This window comes from Vombatus ursinus, unplaced genomic scaffold (genome assembly GCF_900497805.2).
Source record: "Vombatus ursinus unplaced genomic scaffold, bare-nosed wombat genome assembly UNPS02009205.1, whole genome shotgun sequence".
NCBI lineage: Eukaryota > Metazoa > Chordata > Mammalia > Diprotodontia > Vombatidae > Vombatus > Vombatus ursinus.
Genome location: NW_020948983.1, coordinates 55,573,856 through 55,597,500, shown reverse-complemented (window position 1 = coordinate 55,597,500; position 23,645 = coordinate 55,573,856). Strand labels below are relative to the sequence as shown.

General features: G+C 37.5%; 1 protein-coding gene and 1 pseudogene across 6 annotated transcripts in view; both read left to right on the top strand.

Moving 5' to 3' along the window:
* Window positions 1-23,645, top strand: part of DENND4A (DENN domain containing 4A) — a 145,826-nt gene that overhangs the window by 26,010 nt on the left and 96,171 nt on the right. For 5 of the 6 annotated variants that reach the window (XM_027851561.1, XM_027851562.1, XM_027851564.1 and 2 more), the window contains 2 exons: window positions 673-757; window positions 21,068-21,400. In XM_027851561.1, the coding sequence (XP_027707362.1) occupies window positions 21,090-21,400 (311 nt within the window). In that variant the 5' untranslated portion in view covers window positions 673-757; window positions 21,068-21,089. The remainder of the gene's footprint in view (window positions 1-672; window positions 758-21,067; window positions 21,401-23,645) is intronic. The other variant, XM_027851563.1, reaches the window with a different exon arrangement.
* LOC114035450 lies at window positions 16,303-16,582 on the top strand (annotated as a pseudogene).

Genomic DNA, 23,645 nt, shown 5'->3' with positions numbered 1-23,645 from the left:
CAGGAGGGAGAGGCAAGGAGGGAAAGCATACCAGTCCTAGGGGACAGCCAGAGTAAAGACAGGGAGTAGAGAAATGTTTGTGGAATAGAAGAAGACCAGTGACACTGGATCATAGAATATGTTGAGGGAAATAAATTGCAAGAAGACTGGAAAGGTAGGAAGTAGCTAGGTTGTATGGTTTTAAAAGCCAAACAGGAATTTATATTTGATCTTGTAGGTAGTTGGGAACCGTGTACTTTTTTGAGTAGGGGGGAGTGACGTGGACAGATATGAACTTCAGGAATAGGTGATCTCATTGTATTCTTCCAAAAATAACCCTCTGAAGGATGAATCTGAGGGTGTATTATTACATCCATTTTCTAGTGAAAAAAAATTCAGTAAGATCAAATCATGAGCTTTGATGGCAAAACTGAAACTGGTCTTGTGACTCTAAGTACATTGTTCTTTCTACTCTATCATGTGTCTTCCCTAGTTAAAGTCATATTTACAGTGAAATGTCATCTTAAATACCATCATTATCAACATTTTGACTGTATACTGAAATATATTTTCTTTGCATTTATTAACAAAGAAATTAGTGATCATAAATTTGATAAGCTCTCTAATATGTAACCTTTAGACATGTTAACAATTCTTGGCAAGACTTCATTTAAACTTTATTATTCTTTTCAGATCAGAATTCTTCAAGATCTGGAGGCTATAGTGTTCTGAAGTTAGCATCTGGTACCACTTCAGAGACAGAGACCTTCAGTGATATGTAAGTGTTTTCTTATTTTTATTGTAGATTGTTTCTATTAACTGTCTTTTGTATTCGTAATAAATTACAGTGAAATTTCGATTAACTAGTTCCTTCAAATAGCTATAAAAAGAAAGCACATCTGTCACTATTTTCATAAAATTTTATAATGTGATAAGAAAATAAACTGCTATATTTAAAAATAATTGCCCAAGTACTTGGGGGTCAGTATATATTCAGTCAGACTTCTTAGAAGCATCGTAGTTATAATGATTATATATTCTAAATGAAAAATCAGGTTATATTATATAGTTTGACCAAAGAGAGTTGTTCTACAGAACAATCAGAAACCAGAAATACTGGATTCTATACTAGCTCTTCTATGAAATAGCTGGATGACTTAACAAGTCATTTAACTTTTCTGAACCTCAGTTTCCTCATTTGTAAATAAGGATAATAAGACTTGTATTGTCTCTGTCTCAGGATTATTGTGGAGAAAGGGCTTTGTAAACGTAAAAGTAATTTATAAATGTGAGCTATTTATTTGTCTGTTTAGCCTCTCTATATCCAGGTTTTTTCATCTGTAAAATAAGAGGACCGGACTAGATATTGCCTCTTTTTATTAATTTATTTTTAGTTTTCAACATTTGCTTCCATGAGCTTTTGAGTGTTAAATTTTCTCTCCCTCCCCAAGATGGCATGCAATCTGATATTGGCTCTACATATACATTCCTATTAAACATATTTTCACATTAGTGATATTGTAAAGAAGAATTAGAATCCATAGGAGGAACCACGAGAAAGGAGGAACCACAAGAAAGGAGGAACCACAAGAAAGAAGAAACAAAACAAGAAAAAAAATAAAGCAAATAGTATGCTTCGATCTGCATTCAAACTCCATAGTTCTTTCTCTGAATGTAGATAGCATTTCCCATCATGAGTCCTTTGGAGTTGTCTTAGATCCTTGTATTGCTGAGAAGAGCTAAGTCTATCAAAGTCAGTCATCACACAATGTTGCTATTACTGTGTTGTGTTCTCCTGGTTCTGCTCACTTCACCCAGCATCAGTCCATACAAGTCTTTCCAGGTTTTTCTGAAGTCTGCCTGCTCATTATTTCTTACAGCACAGTAGTATTCCATTACATCCATATACCACAAGTTGTTCAGCCATTCCCCAATTGATGGGCACCCCCTCAATTTCCAATTCTTTGCCACACAGAAAGAACTGCTGTAAATATTTTTGTATATGTGGGTCCTTTTCCCATTTTTATGATCTCTTTGGGATACAGCCCTAGAAGTGCTATTACTGGGTCGAAGGGTATGTACATTTTAATAGCCCTTTGGGCATAGTTCCAAATTGCTCTCCAAAATGATTGAATCAGTTCACGACTCCACCAGTAATGCATTAATGCTCCAATTTTCACATGTCTTCTCCAACATTTATCATTTTCTTATTTTATCATGTTGGCCAATCTGCTAGGTGTGATATGGTACCTCAGAGTTGTTTTGATTTGCATTTCTCTAATCAATACTGATGTAGAACATTTTTTCATATGACTATAGATAGTTTTAATTTCTTCATCTGAAACTGCCTATTCATGTCCTTTGACCATTTATCAGTTGAGGAATGACTTGTATTCTTATAAATTTGACTCAGTTCTCTATATCTTTTAGAAATGAGGTCCTTATCAGAGACACTGGTTGTAAAAATTCTTTCCCAGTTTTCTACTTCCCTCATAATCTTGGTTGCATTAGCTTTGTTTGTACAAAAACTTTTCAATTTAATGTAATCAGGGGTAGCTAGGTGGCACAGTGGATAGAGGAGTCAGGAGGACCTGAGTTCAAATCCAGCCTCGGACCAAACACTTGACGCTTACTAGCTGTGTGACCCTGAGCAAGTCAATTGCCAACCCCAATTGCCTAAAAAAAAAAATTAATGTAATCAAAATTATTCATTTTGCTTTTCATAACGTTCTCTATCTCTCATTTGGTCATTAGATATTCTCTTAGGTTTTTCACAGCTCAAAATTTTAATTCTCTTGTCCAAGATTTACACCAAGGTTATATAATCTTTCAAAAATGAGAGGACAAATGTTCTGCAGCAAGGAAGGCTTGAATCAAAAATATCTCTTCCAGTCTTCACCAGTTATAGATTCATTGGCTTAGTAAGTTCCTCTTTAAAATAGGAATAGCCTCAGGGAAGGTTAAGCCTAACAGTCATTCATATCAAAATTTGAGAAGCAGGGAGCTTTAAATTGCCATAGGGCAGGTGGAAAATACTGAAGAGAAACTTCTACGTTGCAATTTTACCTAGGGCCCTGTTAGCCAATATTATTTTTAGACCCCTTAAATTTTATTAGACTTCTAAAAATCATCTGGTTCTTTTGCCTACACTATACCATCAGAATTCGTCGTGCCAATGTATATATATGTATATATTTTGCATATATACATATGTAGTAATTTATGTTTATAGTAACTATCCTAAATCATTGCTGAAAGATTCAGTTATGTTACTTATAGTTAACTTTTATTGTTTTTAATAGAGGTAGGAATGCAAATTAATAATACATTCCTGAAGAGATTTTTAGCAATAGTCAAAATTAACTATTTTCTGGATAAACCAGAAATTTCAAAGAACTAAATATATACCCCATTTTATAAGTAATGCAGTTAACCGAATGTTTTCTTTAATTTGTAAGCATTAATTTCATTTTGTAAGCAGTAGGCATATACAAGACAGATACAAGGCCATTTAAGAGAGAAGGCGTAAGTAACTGAGGGATCAGGAAAAGCTTCATGTTAAAAGTGGCATTTGAGCTGAGCCTTGAGAGAAAAAAAGGAACCCTGAGAGGTAAAGGTGATGATAAATGCATTTCAGCTGTGGGAGACAACCAGTACAAGAGCATAAAAATGGAGGACGGAATTTTGTGTGTTATGGCCAGTTTGACCAGGCAGTTGAGTATGTGAAGAGGAGTAACCAGTGAATCAGTAAGCATTTATTAAGCCCTTACTATGTTCCAGGCGCTGTGCTAAGTGCTGGAGATAAAAAGAAAGGTAAAATATGGTCTCTGCCCTCAGGGAGTTTACGTTCTAATGGGAGAGACAGCAAGTAAATGGTTACATACATACAGTACAATAGGTACAATATATGGAGAGTAGATGAAAGATGAATCTTAGAAGGCAGGCAGGGTTCTAGCAACTGTGGGACCCATGAAGAATCTCTTACAGGAGATGCTGTTTGATCTGAGTCTTGAAGTTAGTCAGTCAATAACATTTTTAAAGCACCTATACTAACATAGTGCCAGACACTATGCTAAGGGCTGGAGATACAAAGAAGGATAAAAGACAGTGCCTGTCCTCAAGGAGCTCACAGTCTAATGGGGGAGACAGCATGCAAACAACTGTAAAAACAAGCTATTTAACCAGATACATAGGAAATAATCAGCCTAGGGAAGGTACTAGAATTAAGAGCGATTGAGAAGGGCTTCCTGTAGAAGGTAGGATTTTGGTTGACACTTCAGGGAAGCCAGAAGGCAGAGATGAGGAGAGGAAATCATTCCATGCATGAAGTACAACCAGTAAAAATGCCCAGATTTGGGAGATGGATTGTTTTGTTTGAGAAACCCTAAGGATGCCAGTATCAGTGGATCATGTGACAGGTATAAGGTATTAAAAGACTGGAAAGGTGCTGGGGAGAAGATTATGAAGGGCTTTGAGTGCTAAACAAGGGATTTTACATTTGATCCTAGAGCTGATAGGGATCCACTAGAGTTCATGGGGAGAGGGAGAAGATGACATAATTGGACCTGCACTTTAGGAAACTAACTTTATCAGCTAAGTGGAGGATGAATTGGAGTGTCCCAAAAGCCTAGAGAGAAGAGAAGAAGGAAAAGACTGTGATCAAAAATGTTAAAAGTTGTAGAGAAGTCAAGAAGAATGGAGATTGAGAAAAGGCTGTTGGATTTGACCATTAAGAATTCATTGGTAACTTTGGAGAGAGCAGTTTTGGTTGGAAGCCGGACTGTAGAAAGTTAAGAAGAGAGTGAGAAGAGAGGAAGTAGAGGCATTTATTGTAGACAGCTCAAAGAGCTTAGACAGAAAAGGCAGGAGAGATATAGGACAGTAGCAGGGATGGGTGGATCAAGTGAGAGTTTTCTGAGAATGGGAGAGACATGAGCAAGTTTCTAGGCAGTAGAGAAGCAGTCACTAGACAGGGAGAGATTGAAGGTAAGTGAGAGAGTGAAGGAAGCCTGATAATCTAAGATGAGATGAGAAAAAGGAGCATTCTAGGAATGAGAGGTAGCCAGAACAAAGGACTGTGTGAGAGACAGCAAAATAGACCAGGATGGGTAGATCATAGAGGCCTTGGAAGGGGAGTAAAGTGTAAGAAAACTAGATAGACAGGAAGGGGCGTTGTTGTGAAGAGCTTTAAATACCAAAGGACTTTATATTTAAACATGGAGGTAATCCCTGTGTGAGTGATAGCAAGTAGGCCAGTAGGGGTAGACTGTAGATTCTGTGGAAGGGGCCTTGTGAAGAGTATTAAACTTGAAAAAAGGACTTTTATATATGATCCTGGAGGTAATAGGGAGCTACCAGGGTTTATTCGATAGGAGGTATGACATGATTAGTTCTAAGATGAAGGAAAATCACTTTCATAGTTGTGTGGTTGTTATATAGAGGATAGAGTAAAGTAAGGAGAGACTTGAATCAGGGAAACCACTTAGAAAGCTAATGTAATAGTTCTAGCAAGAGGTAATGAGGTCCTAAACTAGGGGAGTGGCTATGTGAGTGGAGAAATAAGAATTCCCTCAGTATAAAAGAAATATTTTGAAAGTAGAAATGACACAATTTGGCAGCTGAATTGGATATATGAATTATAATAATAATAGCTATCATTGTATAGCAGTTTAAGGTTTCCTAAGCATTGCACATATATTATCTCATTTGATTCTTACAATAACCTGCAAGAAGTAAGCATCATTATTATCCCCATTTGACAGATAAGGAAAAGGAGACTTAGAGGTTAAATGCTTCACCCAAGGTAAAATAGCCAGTAAATGACTTAGTGAGGCAGCTAGGTGGCACAGTGGATAGAGTGCCAGACCTGGCATCAGGAAGACTCCTTCCTGAGTTCAACACTTACTAGCTGTGTGACCCTGGGCAAATCACTTAACCCTGTTTGCCTCAGTTTCCTCATCTATAAAATGAACTGGAGAAGGAAATAGCAAACACTCCAGTATCTTTGCCAAGAAACCCCAAAGGGATCACAGAGAGTTGGACATGACCAAAAAACAACTAAACAACAAAAGAAGTGACTTAGTTGGGATTTAAACTCAGGTTTGCCTGACTCCAAGCCCAAATTCTATCTACTGTGCTACCTAAGTTAGCTTGAGAAATATAGGATGACAGTGAAGTTATAGACCTAAGGAATGATGGAGGATGTGCCGTTGACAGTAATAGGCAAATTTGAAGAGAGGAAAGTTGGGGAGAACATAATGAATTCTGTTTTGGACATGTTTGAGGTGCCTATGGAGCATCCAGTTTGAAATGTTCAGGTGGCTGTTGGTCATGGAGGCACTGAAGATCATAAGGGAGACCAATATATATATCTGGGAATTATCTGATTAGAGGTAATAATTGAATGGGAACTGATGAAATCACCAAGTGAGAGAATATAGAGAGAATAATTGTAGAGAAGACTTGAAAAAATAGTTCATCCATTTTTGTTAAAATCACCAAGAAGCATAGTAATAAATGAATTTTTTCTTAACATGGTAGATAGTATCTGTCTAAAACCAAGAGTTGGTATTATGTGTAATGAGGTAATTTAGAGGCCTTTCCAGTTATATTAGGGGTAAAGCAAGGATGTCTGTTGTCACCACTATTATTTAATAGTGCTAGAAATTCTAGCGTATAGCCACAATAAGACAAGAAAAATAAATTGAAGGAATAAACATAGGCAAAGAGGAAAGAAAATTATTGCTTTTTGCGTATGACAAGTTTTTCACATAGAACCTTAGAAAGTCAACTAAAAATTAATTGAAATAATAATTATAGCAAAGTAGCATGATATAAAATAAACTTCAGTAAATCAGCAGCCTTATCAACAAAACCCAACAGGAAGAGCTCGAAAGAGAAATTCTACTCAGAATAGCTAAAGAATCTATAAAATATTTAGGAAGTCTCAAACCAAGACACACTTAGGAACTATATGAATACAAATATCTAAAACTCTCTGCAGAAACAAATATAGATTTAAATAAACAGAGTAATTAATTGCATAGTTTTACCTCAATTAATTTACTTATTTAGTGCCAAACCAATCAGACAACTAAAGTATTATTTTAGAAAGCTAGAAGAAATGGTAAAATTCATTTGGAAGAACAAAATGTCATGATTCTCAAGGGAAATAATGGGAAAAAAAAGTGGGAAGGCAGAGGCCTGCCTGTATCAGATTTCAAATTATATTCCCATTCAGTAAATATCAAAACTATTGGATACTGGTTAAAAAATAGAAAAGAAGGTCAGCAAAATATAATAGGTATATGACTTGCAAAAGTAAGTGACCACTGGAACATATGAGTCAGTAAACCCAGAGATCCCAGCTACTGTGGTAAGGACTCACTATTTGATAAAATTTACTGGGAAAACTGGAAATCAGTCTGGTAGAAATTAGGTTTAGACTAAAATCTTATATCATGTACCATAGTAAGCTCTAAAATGGATAGATTATAAATATAATCAAATTAGAGGATGAAGGAAGCAAAATGCCTTTTGAAGCTATGGATAGGGAAGAGTTCATGACCTGATAAGGAATAAAGATCATAAAAGATAAAATGAACAACTTTGCATAAGATTGAAAAGTTTTACACAAAGAATATCAGTGCAGTTAAAATTAGAAGGAAAACAGTTGACTGAGAGTTACTACAGTTGACTATAGCAAGTTTCTCTGATAGTGGTCTGATATCTAACATATATGGAACTGATGCATATATAAGAATGAAAGCCATTCTGCAATAGATAAATGGTTAAAGGATATGAGCAGAATAGAAATGCAAATTAAAACAACTCTGAGGGGCAGCTAGGTGGTGCAGTGGTTAGAGCACCGGCCCTGAAGTCAGGAGGACCTGAGTTCAAATCCGGCCTCAGACCAAACACTTGACACTTACTAGCTGTGTGACCCTGGGCAAGTCACTTAACCCCAATTGCCTTAAAAAAAAATTAAAAAAAATAAAAACAACAACAACAACTCTGAGTTTCTACCTTAATACCTCTCTGATTGGCAAAGATGATGAAAAAGAAAATGACAATTTTTAGAGGGACTGAAGGATAACAGGCACACCAGTGCTGCTGTTATTTGGTATAATCGTTCTCTAAAACAACTTGGAACTATTCCTCAAAAGTAACTAAACTGCATATCTTTTGACACAGCAATGCCACTACTAGACCTGTACTTCAAAGAGACCAAAGAAAGGGGAAAAGGAGCCATACATACAACAATATTTATAGTAGCTCTTTGTGTTGTGGAAAAGAAGTAAAAGCAGGGGAGGCCTATTAACTGGAGAATGGCTAAACAAATTATGTATATGTGTGTGTGTGTGTGTGTGTGTGTGTGTGTGTGTGTGTGTGATACAATCTAATTGTTCTATAAGAAATGTTGAAAAGTTTCAAAGAAACTTGGGAACACTTGTATGAACTGATATTTAGTGAAGCAAGCAGAAGCAGACAAACAACTTATATACTAACAACATTGTAAGAAAATTTAACTTTGAAAGGCTTAAGAACTCTGACCGATGTAATAGCCAATCATAACTCCTGAGAACTTATGATAAAGCATGTTACCTATCTCTTGACAGGAGGGTGCTGGACTGAATGAGACATACGTTTCTGGACCTGACAAATAGGAGAATTTGTTTTGCTTGACTAGGATTATTTGTTACAAGGATTGTGTTTTTTCTTCTTTTTCATGATGGGGAAGACGTAGAGAACAGCTATCTATAATATTTCCATCCTTCCCATCCTCCACCAGAAAGAAGAAAAGACGTTCAAGAGGGCCATTGAAGCATTTTTTTAATGCACACCAGAGAACAAAAGGAAATTCAGAAGGAAATGGTACACACACACACATACACACACATATGTAATAAATTCAACATTACTTTAAAAGCTATTCTAATAGTTTTTATTTCCTTCTGAATTTTCCTTAATATCTCCACTCTTGTCTTTTCTTGTTTTTATAATCTAACCTAAGGGGCAAATGTTAAGCATTTTCTACTGATTAACTGAGTGGGGTTGGAGGAAGGGAGAGCCTGCAAACAGAAGAATTCTTAGATAGTTATAGAAAGAGGAAACAGAGACCAGTTTTCATTATTTCCATTAGTTGAAGTTACAAGCTCCTGTAACTGAACTCTCAGTCTTATTCTGTAAGCTATTCACAGAGATATTCATTCCTCTGGTTTTGCTGGTCTTAAGAAATTTGGAGGTAAGTTTCAAATGAGCACTAACTAAGCCAGTATCTGAAAATTTTAAGAGGTCATTTAGTCACATCCATCAATTAAAAATTCTTTGAAAACTACTCCAAGTTGAGCAAAAAAGATTTTTAAAAGGGAATCTCCCCCCCTCCCCCAACACTGGTTCAACACAGTATATTTCTGTTCCTTATCCTAAGTTATTTCATGGTTTAATACTACTGTAATTATTTGGAGAGTTCTTGAATCAAATTCGTGTTTTGAGAAACCCAAAATTGTTTGGATAACATATGCTTTAGTGCAGTGGTCATTGCTATGACGTATTGAATCAAAGCCAAATTTTTGTACATGACTTGAAATGGTTTTCCCACAATACTTTCCAAAGAATCTAAAATGGAACAGTTGTGCTGTTTTAGGTTGCCACATGGTACCACATGATTTGTCATAATCACATATTTAACCCCTTCTCTGGGATGTGAGGGGTGCTATAAACCACTAGAGGTATTTTGTTCCCATGGAATTACTGGCAGTGTTTGTTAATTGTATATTTCCTTAGCAGAGGTTTTCAGTACTCCATGCCTTGTCATCTTGAATGATGCTTATGCCTTAAAATTTAAAGCAGAAGCATTCTTAAGAAATGAATTGCTTTTTAAGTAAAAAAAAAAAGTATATGCTTTAAGCATCAGAATACGCTTGAGAGAAATGAACAGATTCAGAGCTTGAAAAAAATTATAATGCTGCCAACTAGATTTTGTGTTTTGTCAACCCTTAACTTTGTGGTATTGGTTTTTCCTCAAGGAGACAAGACATAGAAATTGAATGATATAATTTGCTTCTCTGCCAATAAATATGAAAGGTATTATTATCATTTTAAACATGTATTATGACTTTAAAAATATTACATAATAAAAGTCAGTTACATATATTATCCTTAATGATGATTTGGAGCATTCAATTGTAAACTAAAGTTAATCAAACTAGTATACTATGAAATCACTGTCTGAAAGCTAGAGAGTGTCTAGGAGAGGACAGCCAGGATGATGAAGGGTCTTGAGTCTATGCCATATGATAACTGGTTGAAAGAAATAGGGATATTTAGCCTGGAAAAGAGAAGGCTTAATGGAGAACATGATAAATGTCTTCAAGTATTTGAAAGGTTGTTACGTGGAAGAGGTTCCACGGAACGTGTTCTGCTTAGCTCTGTAAGTTGAATCAACAAACATTTAATAAGAGCTTGTGATGTTCTAGGCACTGTGCTAAGTACTGGAGATGCAAAGAAAGGCAAGAAATAGTTCCTACCTTTAATAAGAAAGTTAGGAAGAGGGAAGTTTTTTGGAAAAAGATAATCAGCTTAGTTTGGGGCATGTTGAGTTTTAAGATGTCTACAAGACATCCAGTTCGAGCAGCCCAATAGATAGTTGGAGACAGTTTATCTAGTATGCTAGACAGTATTTCTAGTATACTAGAAAACCTAATAATTTTTACTAAAGTTTGTTTTAATTCTTTTAAATCATTCACTTAAAAGTATAATTCCTCATTTTCAGTTTCTATGCTGGTAGCTTCCAAAAAACCACTTAGTAATACCATTTGAAAATAAATTTTAATATTTTATATGATTGCTTATGTATAACTTACATCAAATTATTAATTTGAGGGGGGAGAGAAGGGAGGGAGGGATAGTTGGAACTCAAAACTTTAAAAAAAAGAATGTTAAAAATTGTTTTTACGCATAAGAAAATAAAATTTAAGTATTAAGATTTTTTCTTCCTATTCTCTTTTCAGAGATGGCTATGAAACTATAATGTACATGCCAGTCATTGATAGTTTGATAGTAACCCTAGGCTAAGTAATATTAAGTCAGAGTCTAAATTTTAAAAAGTTCTTATATCTTGATAATTATGATACAAAAATATGTTTTCAGATTTACATGTACATGATAACTGTGCAAAGTGCTATAAACTAACATAGGCCCTACTTACATAATGAAACAGAACCTTGACATGGATGTGGTTGAAACGAGCTATATAGCTATATACGTATATATATATACATGCATATATATATATACATATACATACGCTATAAAGCACAGAGCATGAAAAATAGGGCCTGGAAGAATCAGTAAATGTTTGGCCATATTGGGTAGTCTATAGTGAGCATCATTGCCATAGTGGAAATGATCTGACACCCAAGTCATCTGAGCCAGCATGCTTCAAGAACAATCTTCATTTGTTTTGTAGGGTGAGATTGACCTGTTATTCTAGACCACATGATGCTGGTTCTTTAGAACTTTGAGAATTGTGCTGTTGTAGTGAAAAATAACACTGTATCTTTGGAAAGCCCTAATGATAATTCACATTTATATACTATTAAAAGTTTGTAGGTATACTCTTCAAAATAACCCTAAAGTTGATAGTACAAGTATTGTTTCCTCATTTTACTGATGAGGAAACATATAACAATATAGGGACAACACAAATTTAACATACAAATGAATAAATGTAGACATGTCAGTTCAATTTAGTATAATAAATGAAGTAATAGCATGTATCTTGGAAAAATTATTGGAGCCTTTTGTCAATGATACTGGTGAGTTCTATCACCTGACCAACCTGTTTGAGTTGACTGTCACTTTTCAACTGACCTACCATATTCATTCGTGGATTCCTTTAGAATTTATTTTTGCAAGAAGGATGGAGACTAGGTAGGAGGGGTCTGATCTTGTGATTTCATCTGTATAGGGAGCTCCCAGTGAGAAAACCACCTCTACCAATGCAGCTCTAGCAATTTATCATTTTAGAGAGTTGTCTGGAATACTGAGAGGTTAAGTGACTTGCCTATTGTCACACAGCCATATATCAGAAGTGAAACTTGAACCTGGGACATCTTGACTCTGAAGCTAGCCACCTATGAACTTTGCTGCCTTTTTGAACTAGATAATTCAGGAAATATGATGAATTCCAGAATTCCTGGTGGGAGATGTGTGTCAGAAGTCTCTCTGTGATCCTGGAGATAACTATACTGGCACTAAAGAACACTTTCCTGTTTTACTACAAGTAATTCCTTTGACCACTCATTTGAATATCATAAGATTTAGAATTAGAAGAGAAGATAAGGTAGTCTAACATCTTCATTTTATAAATGAGGAAAATAAGACCTGAAGGTGTTAAATGGCTTGCCTATTCTCATACAGATAATTTTAAAGCTGGGGTTTAAACTCAGGTTTCTGAACTCAAGGTGCAGGTGGATGGATAAATAGTAATTATGAAAAAGATAATGGGTTTTAGTGACTGCAAGCTCAGTATGAGTCAGCAGTATGATGTGATAGCCAGAAGAACTAATGCAGTCTTGAGTTGCATTAAGAGGGGCAGTTTCCAGGAATAGGTGATAGTCCTGTTATTCTCTGACCTACTCAGACCTCATCTGGAGCATTTTGTTAAATTTCGGATGCTATGGTTTAAGAGGGACGTTGATAAACTGAAGAGTGTCTAGGAGAGCACAGCCAGGATAACAAAAGGTCTTGAGTCTGTGTTGTATGACGGTTGGTTGAAAGAAATGGGGATATTTAGCTTGGAAGAGAGAAGGCTTAGTGGGAGACATGATAACTGTCGTCAATTTGAAAGGTTGTCATGTGGAAGAGGTTCCATAGAACACATTTGGCTTAGCCTTAGAAGTCAAGTCAACAAACATTTAATAAGACCTTGTGATATTCTAGGTGCTGCACTAAACACTGGAGATCCAAAGAAAGGCAGGAAACAGTCCCTACTTTTAATAAAAAAATTAGGAAGAGGGAAGTTTTTTGGTAAAAGATAATCAGCTCAGTTTGGGACATGTTGAATTGAAGATATCTATAAGACATCCAGTTTAAGCTGCTCAATAGACAGAGTTGTATGACTAGATGTCAGGAAAGAGGTTAGGCCTGGATAAGTAGATATAAAAGCCATCTGCATATATAATTGAGTCCGTGAGAAATAATAAGATCATCAATCAAAATAATTTAGCGGGAAAAGAGAAGAGGGCCCAAAGCAGAGCTTTGGGGGTACACACAATTAGTGGGCATGACCTGGATGAAGATTCAGCAAGAGGAGATACAGTAGTGGTCAGACACATAGAAAAACAAAAAGGAGAGAGTGGTGCCATGAAAACCTAGAGGTTTTCATATCAAGGGAATATCAAGGGAAAGAGGGCAGTTGACATACATATACATATACACATACATACATACACATATATGTTAAGGTTCCTTAGTGTGAGGGCGGAAGTTGGGCAGGAGAGAAAGATTATGATCCAGGCACTGAATTCATTGAAGAAAGAATGAGAATGTCCTAGACGTTCGTAAATAACAGCTACCATAATCTTGATTAGGTAGCAAATATGGATTGAATGAACCTCAAAGGAGGAGAGGTTACTGAGTGATGGTAATAGAAGGAGAGCCTGAAAGTGGCAATGGGGAGCAAAGAGTGTTCCAATTCCCTTACTTCAACCAGTGAGTCTCAGGTATGAGTGGAAGTATAACCATTACTAGAAAGGGTGGTCAGGGGAAGCTTTGTCATTAGATGGGAGCTAGGTCTCATTGAGTATAAGAAAATGGAAAGAGTGAGAAAGGAAAAGGTTTGAAATGAAAGCAAGTTTGCTACCTATGGAGCAGGTATTCCAAAAAGCACAGTGAAAGGGGTGGATAGCTTTAGAATGGGACATTGAGGGCAAGTGGTTAGGTTAAGAGAAGAAGGCAGTAGTCAATGGAGGACTGAAAATAGGATTGAACAATAGTTCAGAATCACTGGATTGGGGAGCATATGAGGGAGTGAGAGTTCATTAATCATTTAGAAATGAGTTCTAGAAGGTTATCATCAACCATAGGGGTTTGGCCTCAAGATGCAGTCCTACCAGGATGTCAGAGAGCAGTAAATGCCTGAAAAGGGGGTGGGGAGATTGGTAGGCTGACTATGTAATTGATGCAGGTGGAGCTGTAGGAAGCTGCAGAGGATGCTGAGAGCAGAGTGTGATCAGGAGGGCTATGGGCTGGGACTTTGCCCTCATTCCCTGGCAAGCAATCACTTCCTGAAGGCAGAACTAGGAACAATTAGTGGAAGTTACAAAGAGGCAGATTTAGGCTTGATGCACAGAAAAACTTGCTGCCCAGAAGTGGAATGGGCTGCCTCAAGAGGTCATGGGTTCCCCCTCCTTGGAAGACTTCATGTTTGAGTTGGCCTAGATGGCTCACTAAGGTCCCTTCCAGCTCTCAAATTCTGTGATTCTAAATATAAATGAACTTCCATTACACCATCCCAAATTCAGAATTTATCACAATCATATAGCTTCTAGTAATTAGTTAAGGAGCAATGAGAACAAAAGTAGAAATATTGGGGCTAGGTAGAATTTTGAGGGATGATGTATAAGAATTGGATAAGCATTGCAACATGGTCTTTCTGTAGCTTTTATTTTGTCTTTTCAACAAAAGTGATCTGCTGACTCATAGAATCTTATATTTAAAGCTGGAAGGGGAATTAGAAGACCATTTAGTCCAACCCCCTCACTTTACAAATGAGGAAACTAAGGCTCACAGAGGTTAAGTGACTTGTCTAGAGTCACAGAGCTGGTAAATGTCTGAGGCAAGATTTGAACTTAAATCGTCATGACTCCAAGTCTGATTCCCCATCTTCTATTAGTGGTGTCAAACTCAAACAGAAGCAGACTTCTACTGGCCACACGTTGATTTAGAAAACCGCAAATTAACATTATCTATGTTTTATTCTATTTTTGTTTATTTTGTAATTTTGTTAATTTTCCCAATTGTATTTTAATCTGGTTCCATCTGCACTTAGAGTTTTGTGATTTGGCTCACAGGCCACGAATTTGATACCTCTGCACTATACCATGAGGTTTGAACTAATATTTTGCAAAGCATTTGACAAAGTCTATCCTGCTGTTATTATAAATGTAATAGTCTGTAGGTGAGATGATAGTACAATTAAATAGCTTTGGAACCGGTTGAATAGCTGGACCCTAAATAGTTACTAATGGATCACAAGTTGTATTTTGTCCTTTGTTCTCGAAAAGGACCATGACATCAGGGAGATGATGACATGACTTGCAGTTGACTTTGATTGCAGTGAGGAAGGGCTATGCAAGGTTACCAGCCTCACTTTCTCCTCCAGAGCCATCTGGGTAAATTCAAGCCATTGAAAGTTAAATTTATAGGATTGGATAGCTGAGTTAGGATCCAAACAGATCTTAGGCTATAACAATTGGTTGAATCAAAAAAGATGAATTTTGATGAGGAAAATAACCTTCACATGAGTTAATTTAATTTTATGAGCATAAGATGGGGGAATTGTGGATCGACAGCAATTTCTGTGAAAACTATATGAAGAGTTTTCATGGACTGCAAGCTCAATATGAGTCCACACTGGCCATAGTAGCCAAAAAAAGCTGCCATCGTCCACAGCAGCGTTTCTTAAAAGTTTAATATCCCAAACAAGGGAAAGAGTCCCATATATCCTGCCTTAGTCAGATTATATCTAATGTACTATGTTCAGTTCTGGGCACCAGATGAAGTACCTTGTCAAATGCTTTCCTAAAAATTATGTTTACAGTATTCCTCTCATCTATCTGTCTAATAACACTGTCTCATAGGAAAAGAGGTTTGTCTGGCATTACCTATAATAATCTATTCTAGAATTTTACATGTAATCAAAGTCAAGCTCACTGATCTGTAGTTTACAGACTCCATTCTCTTCTGCTTGTTGACATTCAGGACAATTGCACTTATTTGTTTTGGTGATACCTCTGCAGTTCTTTATGATCTTTGAAAAATTAGAGACTGCCTCTTCTTTCAGTACCATAGGATGAATCTTGGGTAGGTGACATAAACTCATCAAGAGCAGCCAGGTACTCTCTTACTGTGTCCTTACTTAAGAAAGTGTGGCTTTCCTCTTCCTCTTCTTCCTCCTCCCCCTCCTCACCATCACCACCATCATCTTCCTCCTCTTCCTCCTCCTGCTGCTGCTGCTTCTCCCTCTGTTCCCTTGGAGTGGACCATCCTGGGGCCTATTTTGTGAAGTGGTGGCTGAGGAGACCCCCCAGACTTGCCATGGCCAACAAAAAGCCGAAGGAAGGCGTCAAGACTGAAAGCAACGACCACATTAATTTGAAGGTGGCAGGGTTCAGTGGTGCAATTTAAGATTAAGAGGCACACACCACTTAGTAAACTAATGAAAGCCTATTGTGAATGATAGGGTTTGTCAGTGAGGTAGATCAGATTCCGATTTGATGGGCAACCAGTCAATGAAACAGACACACCTGCACAGTTGGAAATGAAAGATGAAGATACAATTGAGGTATTCCAGCAGCAGACAGGAGGTGCTTACTAAAAAAAGAACATCCACCTCTACTCCAGAACTGTGCTTCCAAGGAAAACAATCCATCCACAATTAGAAAACCAAGATCTGGTTCATCCACATCCTGACTACTGCAGTATAGTTTTCTCTCTTCTTTGATTCCCTTCCCCCATTCCTTTATTGTACATAAAGTAACTGATGTATGTGCACAGGCATAATGCCTAATTTTTTTTAAACTAAATGGCCAATGGTATGTTTTGTTTTGTGAGGGCAGTTGAGGTTAAGTGACTTGCCTAGGGTCACACAGCTAGTGTCAAGTGTCTGGGGCCTGATTTGAACTCAGGTCCTCCTGACTCCAGGGTCAGTGTGCCACCTAGCTGCCCCTCGATGGTATGTTTTGATCAACATCAAATAGAGATAGGGAGGGAAAAAAAAAACAAATTGGTTCTGTGAAAATATCCCTTTTCTCCATTAGTGGCATGCTCATTCAACTTTCACCTTTATATTCCAGTAAGTTATTTTGCTCTCACTGTTTAACAACAACAACAACAACAACAACAGCAACAAAAAACCCACAAAAAAATCCTTGCCTGCCTCGTTTGATTGGATAATTTAAATGTTTTTCTTTTAGCATTGTAAAACAAAGGATGATTTTATAACTTTTTTGTATGTAGCTGTTAGATGTAGGGCAATCTTTGTCTCTCAATAGGGATAAATTACTATAAAGAAATTAATCCTGGATAGTTTTCAAGTCAAACATCTTGTCATTTAAATAAACTTCTTGTATAAAATAAAAAAAAAAGAACGTGTGAAAAGAAAAGCAGTACTAAAGGTGGGCTGAGAAGCAGTCATGTAGGAGAAAAGGACCTGAGGAAAAAGGGGGATCGGATCCTTCAGGACAAACTATCTCATCCTAAAATCCCTCCCCTCCTACTGCCAGCCATCCAGGAGCATTTGGTGTTGGCTGGGATATATCCCATAGTGAACAGTTTCCCATTCAGAAACTAACCCAAAAAAGTGTTTATAAATTCCACTAATATCTAATGGAAGTAGAGTATATATTCAATAAGAAACAAATACACCTTAATGTTACATTGAGTACATTAAACTATTACATTTTTAGTGATTCTAAAGATGATGTGTTAGTGAGTATTTCCACTAAGACTATATGTTTAAAATAGAGCAGGGACTTTGACTAATTTGATTTCTATAATATCCAGCCTCATGACATTCAGATAGTGTTTAATCTTTTTGTGGCTGATAGTAATAATACTTTAATTATACAAAATATGTCTAATACCAAGTGCAAAATCCTACATACTTGAGTATCTCAACATGCGATATTTTTCATCATTTGGGGAGGAGAAAAAAAATCATAGGTCCATAAAGCTTGAAGGCTTAAAGTTAATCTAGTCCAATTCCCTCTTAAAGGAGAAGGAAGCTTAGGTCCGAAGATATATGAAATCTCTATTGTTTAGCCTTAGGGATGAGAATTCCAGAATACAGATCAACCTCCATATGTCCTAATCATTCCTTTCTTTGCATCCTCTAAAGTTGGGATGCTTTTATTTTTGCTTTTGTATACCCAATGCCTAACACAATTCCTCAAAAAATGTTTAATTGAATTGAATCCTCTGAAATATATAGCTTCTGTCTACTCTGTTCTTCCTTGCAGTGAGCAAAGATGAATCAATTCGTGACAGAGGATAGTTTATTTTTTTCAAAGCAACATTTGCAAGACTGTGTAAGGTTCAAATGTTATACTTTATCCTTGTTAGCTGTAGGAATTTTGAATGGCAGTATCTCCTCCATTATTTGTTGACATTCATTCATACGAATGAGACTTAATGAAAACTTGCTTAACTTATTTATGTGAATGCTTTCTAAAACTTTTTACATAAAATTAATCAGTTAATTATGACTTTTGGGGTATCCACTAGGATAGAAGCATATAAGATAATGACCTTTGAAAAAGGTTGAATGAATTTTTCTCATTAGGTGATTAGCAGCGCCTTCTCAAAATTGCTCCCTTAGTAATATCAATTTAGAAAGCAACTCTAGAGTTCTTAAGCACCAATTAATGATACCTCACTCAGAGATTTTTTGCCTGTCAGAAATGATACATAAGATCTACAGAGCTCTAAAGAAAATTGTCTTGAGTCTTCCCCCTCCTCTCCACTCCCCTTCTCTCTTTCTCCTTTTCCCCCTTTCTTCCTCACACCACTTCCCCCCTTCCCCCCTTCTCCCTCCCTTTTCTCTCCCTTTCTCCCTCTCGGCCTGTCCAAGAACCCTGTGGAGAAGTTCTCGGGCACTTTTGTCTATCACTGCCAGCACCTCCCTTCATTCGTTCATTCTCAGGGTTCCAAGCCTTCGGAGCCGGAAAGGACAGCAGAAGCCGTCCGGCCCATTCAGTAGCCAGACAACCATCCTCGTATCCCCCCACCAAAAGCCCTCTGGCGTTAGAATAGAGAATCCCAGTTAGAAGAGCACTGGCAGCCCATTCCACATGCTCACTCCTTTAGCAAAGATTGATTAAGCCCCTATTGCTTAAAGCATCTTGATTGGGCGGGGTTTTGGGGATTAAAGAGATCAGACATTGAAAAAACAAAGAAAGAAACAACTCCTGCCCTCCCCAAGGGATGTAGTAGTGAGGAATGGAATCTTAACCTAGGTCACTTTCATGTGTAATATGACATGAACGCACTTTCATCCTGAACTGGTGGGCAGCCCTTGCTACTGTCATTGAAGGGAGCAGCCCTCATGGAAAAGGGGCCTGACACCCTCTGCCAACACCATCACCACTGCAACCATCAACCACAGGGAGCTGCCATCCTTCCAGCAGCCAAAATGGAAGTAAAGGATCTGATTATAACCTGTGAAAATAAGATACAGATAGAGCTTGACCCTATTCACCCCCAGTTGGTGAAACAGTGTAGCCTTCTATCTTCCCTGGATCTCCCAGGTGAAAATCCCCTTGATCTACTCAAGCCAGAAAAGGCCCAGATTTCCCCAAGGAGCTCCATCTAGCACTTCCCAGGTCAGAAAGATATAGATTATGCCCAGATAATACACAATTCTGAGTAGAAGAAATTGGACTCTCACTTGCAGTTGAGAGTATCTTCTGGAACCAGGGTGCCCCAGATACCCCCTGGGCCAGCCTAGGTTCACAGCATGCAATGCTTACAGCCCTCGGAGGCAGGACTCAGTCCAGAAACTGAAGGGAGTTCTGGCTGCACTAGTGGTCAGCTCTTGCCTGACTTGGGACCCAGACAGATCCAGGGACCAGGGGCCTACATCACTCCCAGCCGGATGACCAGACAGTCCCCAAACCAAAGATTATTGGCCTCCTCCCCTCCTAGGTGCTCAGCTAGGCCCTGTCCCAAGGCCAAGAGAAGACTTAACTGTAATCTTTGATCGGACCATCCCCCACCTCTGAGAGGTCTGGTCCAGTGCTGGCTACCTTTGCCTTACTGACCTTGTGACCCTGACTTGGCCTCTTCGCTTTCCTTAGCCTCAGTTTTCTTCTCTCTAAAATGAGAGGCTTCTACTAAATGATCCTTGAGGTCTCTAATTGTTCACAATGTGTAATCCTCTGTATTCCCTACCTTTTAAAATTGGAAAATAAAGACATATCCCCATGGGGAAAAAAAGAAAGAAAATTGTCTTGACATAGAAAATTCTGTACTAGTTTCCTAGCACACAATGAGGATATTTACCAACTCTTTCTGAAATAGAAATTCACTATGCCATAAATATGTCATAAATTAAGGTAACTCATTAAATTAGCTTTAAAGGAGTCATAGAACTTCAGAATTGGAAGGTCCTTTAGAGACCATTTAGTCCAACTCTCTTCACTTTAAAGAATGGGTTCAAAGAGTAAGTTTTTATAATGATGATATAAATAAGGGGATGCATTATAAAATATTATATAACAATTCACTGTAAAGTTTTTGCCCACAAGGATTTTAGTCTGCTTAGGATGAGAGAGAATAAAATGGAACAGGAAATGTGATTTTATCATACAGGGCCCCTTCTGCAGTGTCTAGTCAGAGTTGCCTAGGGGATTGAGAGATGATGTGCCTTGCCAAGATTCACAGTGCCAGTGTGTGTCAGAGGTGGGGGCCCTGAATCTGACTCTGAGACCAGTCTTCAGCTCACTGTAGCTTGTTGCTTCATTATGCTGTAGTCTACCTGGGAAGGATATTAAATTTCTTTTCCCTTTGCACAATGGAGATATAGAAGATATGACTGTATTGCAATTTCTTCTAATTAAAGAAAAAGGAGCCAAATGAAACTAGATAACTGACATAAGAGAATTTTGCTATTAAAGTATTGATCAATTATGATTATTAACATAAATAAGTGATAGGCTTTTAAAGGTGATATCCAATGAAAATATAAAGCCAGTGTTTATTTCTGAATATATCTGTCTGCTATAATCCACCCTTGTATTTACACAAGCCATTTAAATTTACCTGATGTTGCAGAGAATATTAGTCTCTTCCATTTTCTTTTCAGATGTATCCTTCTGTAATAGAAGATGATTGAAAACAAGGGACCTCGTGTGGCTGATTATTTTGTTGTAGCAGGGTTGACTGATATTTCGAAGCCTCTTGAAGAAGAAATTCACTTCAACGATGCATGCCATAAAATAGCTAAACCAAAAGAACCTGTCACAGATGTGACAGTTATCATTAAATCTCTTGGTGAAGAGGTACCAAAGGGTTATACCTGTATAGATGTTACCCCAACTGGATTGTCAGCAGATCTCAATAATGGAAGCCTTGTGGGGCCACAGATCTACCTTTGTTATAGAAGAGGAAGAGATAAGCCTCCACTCACTGATCTGGGGTATGTGTGTTTAAAAAAGTATTATGGGCAGCATCGAAAATGCAAGGTGTAGAATTTAAGTATTCTATCAGTTAATAGATGAGCTGATGGAAAGTTTTGTATGTCTCATTTATTCTTTTTATGGCATTTTCTCCTTATTCACTGCCTTTCCCTTCTAGGTACCCACTGATGTCATTAGTTATCACCCCTGGGGTTAGAGAGAAAGCATCTGATTAGCTAATGTAAACTAAGGTGTTAATGATTTAAATTGTTATCTCTCCTACTTTTGAATTTTGAAAAAGGACCACATGCCAGTTGAACATGGTCTTGCTTTAATAATAGTAGAATTTGAGTTATTATTGGGTAAAGTTTATTTGGGGTGAGGTAAGAAGGGGAAGTGGGTTGGTATGCTTCAGTGCTATCTTTGCTTTGAACTGTTGGTGAACATGTAAGTACTCTGAGGTAATCTTGTATTAGATGGAAGGTGAAGGGGAACATGAATAATAGCTATCATTAAGTATTAGAGAGGCTAGCTGGTGGAGGAGTAATTAGCCTTATTTTATTTGGCCTCCAGGGAGGACTTAGTGGTTGATGGATATAACAAAAACTTCCTCACAATTAGAGCTGTATCTGAGTGGGGTGGGCTGCCTCGTTAGGCCCGGAGTTCCCTTCACACAGTACACTTTGTGTGTACTGAGATCTGAGCCTGGATATATAGGCTGCACTAGATAATCTTCGTAGGTTGTCTTCCAACTCAGAGATTCTCTTTTTCTCTTGACTAATCTTGCTCAATCTCTTGGACTCAAAGAATTTCATCCTGACTAATACAAATTAAAATTTCCTTGGTTACTAAAGTTGAATGTGACTGTTTTTCCCGCATATTTTAATGTTTAATGTTTTCTGAAGAAATTACAATGAATTAAAGGCCTCCTTAAGTTCATTCGTTATGCCTCTCTGGCTTTATACCTTTTATGACAAAACAATTAAGTTGAGCAATTGTTTGTCTTTTTACTCTGTGCTTTATGATTTGATTACAACTTTTAAAATAGTTTCAAAATGACAGCTATTGCTGCTTTGTTATATGTAAAATGTTAAACATTTAGCAAATATGTCTTTATTAAAGTGAATCAATTATTCATATTCTTGCAGCTTTGAAGAGCTAAGGACAGGTGACCGTAGAACCTCACAAGACTCTGCTTCCATTGTGTTCCCCAAACAGAATTCTATGATTCTCATTTGTGTGGCACACTTTTCCCTATTATTTACCTTCAGAGGAGAAGGCTGCCTTCTATTCCATTAGGAATGAGTTGTCTGCTTGCAACTCTAGAGAAGAATTTCCAGTTATAGAGTGCAAAGGTAGTGAAACTAGAGGAAATAAATTAATCACTTGACAAATATGCACAGAGTACTTAGTTTGGGGGTTTGAGCTGAGAGAGTGGATGCAAATAAATATAAAATACAGTTCATGCCTTTAAGCAGTTTACAGTCTAGTTGGAGTAACAAGATATGAGTACATGAAAGGTTATGTGCCAATATAAGAATTAAATAACATTATTAGACAGTAGCCTAAGATGTCATCAGGCATATGGTTCTTCATCAGTTTAGTATTATGTCATATAGAGGCAGCAGAGTATAGTGCAAAGAGCCCTGGATTAGGAATCAGGAATTTCACGTCTGTTAACTTCATCCATCTAGGCCTCAGTTTCCCTGTCTATAAAATGCAAGGTGATCCTTGTCCTTATGTAATTAGGAAAGGGCTAAAATTATACAGAAATGTTTATGGATGCTCAGGTCCCAGGTGAAACTCTTCTCCATCCCCTTAACTTTCTATTATTTATAGCGTGCCAAAGGATAAGTGGCATTTCCAAAAGCATTATACAGTTTGCATCCTTATACTATAGCTCAGAACTTTCTCTTATGTTGAGTAAGTTGAAGAGAGGAAGAGGAGATCCATCCTTTAACTTCCAGCATTCTTATGTTTACTGGTACTAGCTAGCTGAGCCATTAGCACCAGGCCAGATAGCAATGGTAGGAGGGCCAATTAAAAATGCCCCCAGCTCTCCTGATGTTTATCAACAGTTCACCCAGTCAGAGACAGTGATGAAAGAGGAAGGGGTTAGTTCAGGGGTGGGGAACCTGTGGCCTCGAGGCCACATGTGGCCCTCTAGGTCCTCAAGTGTGGCCCTTTGACTGAATCCAAACTTCATAGTTAAGTTTGAAAAGGGCCACACTTGAGGACCTAGAGGGCCACATGTGGCCTCGAGGC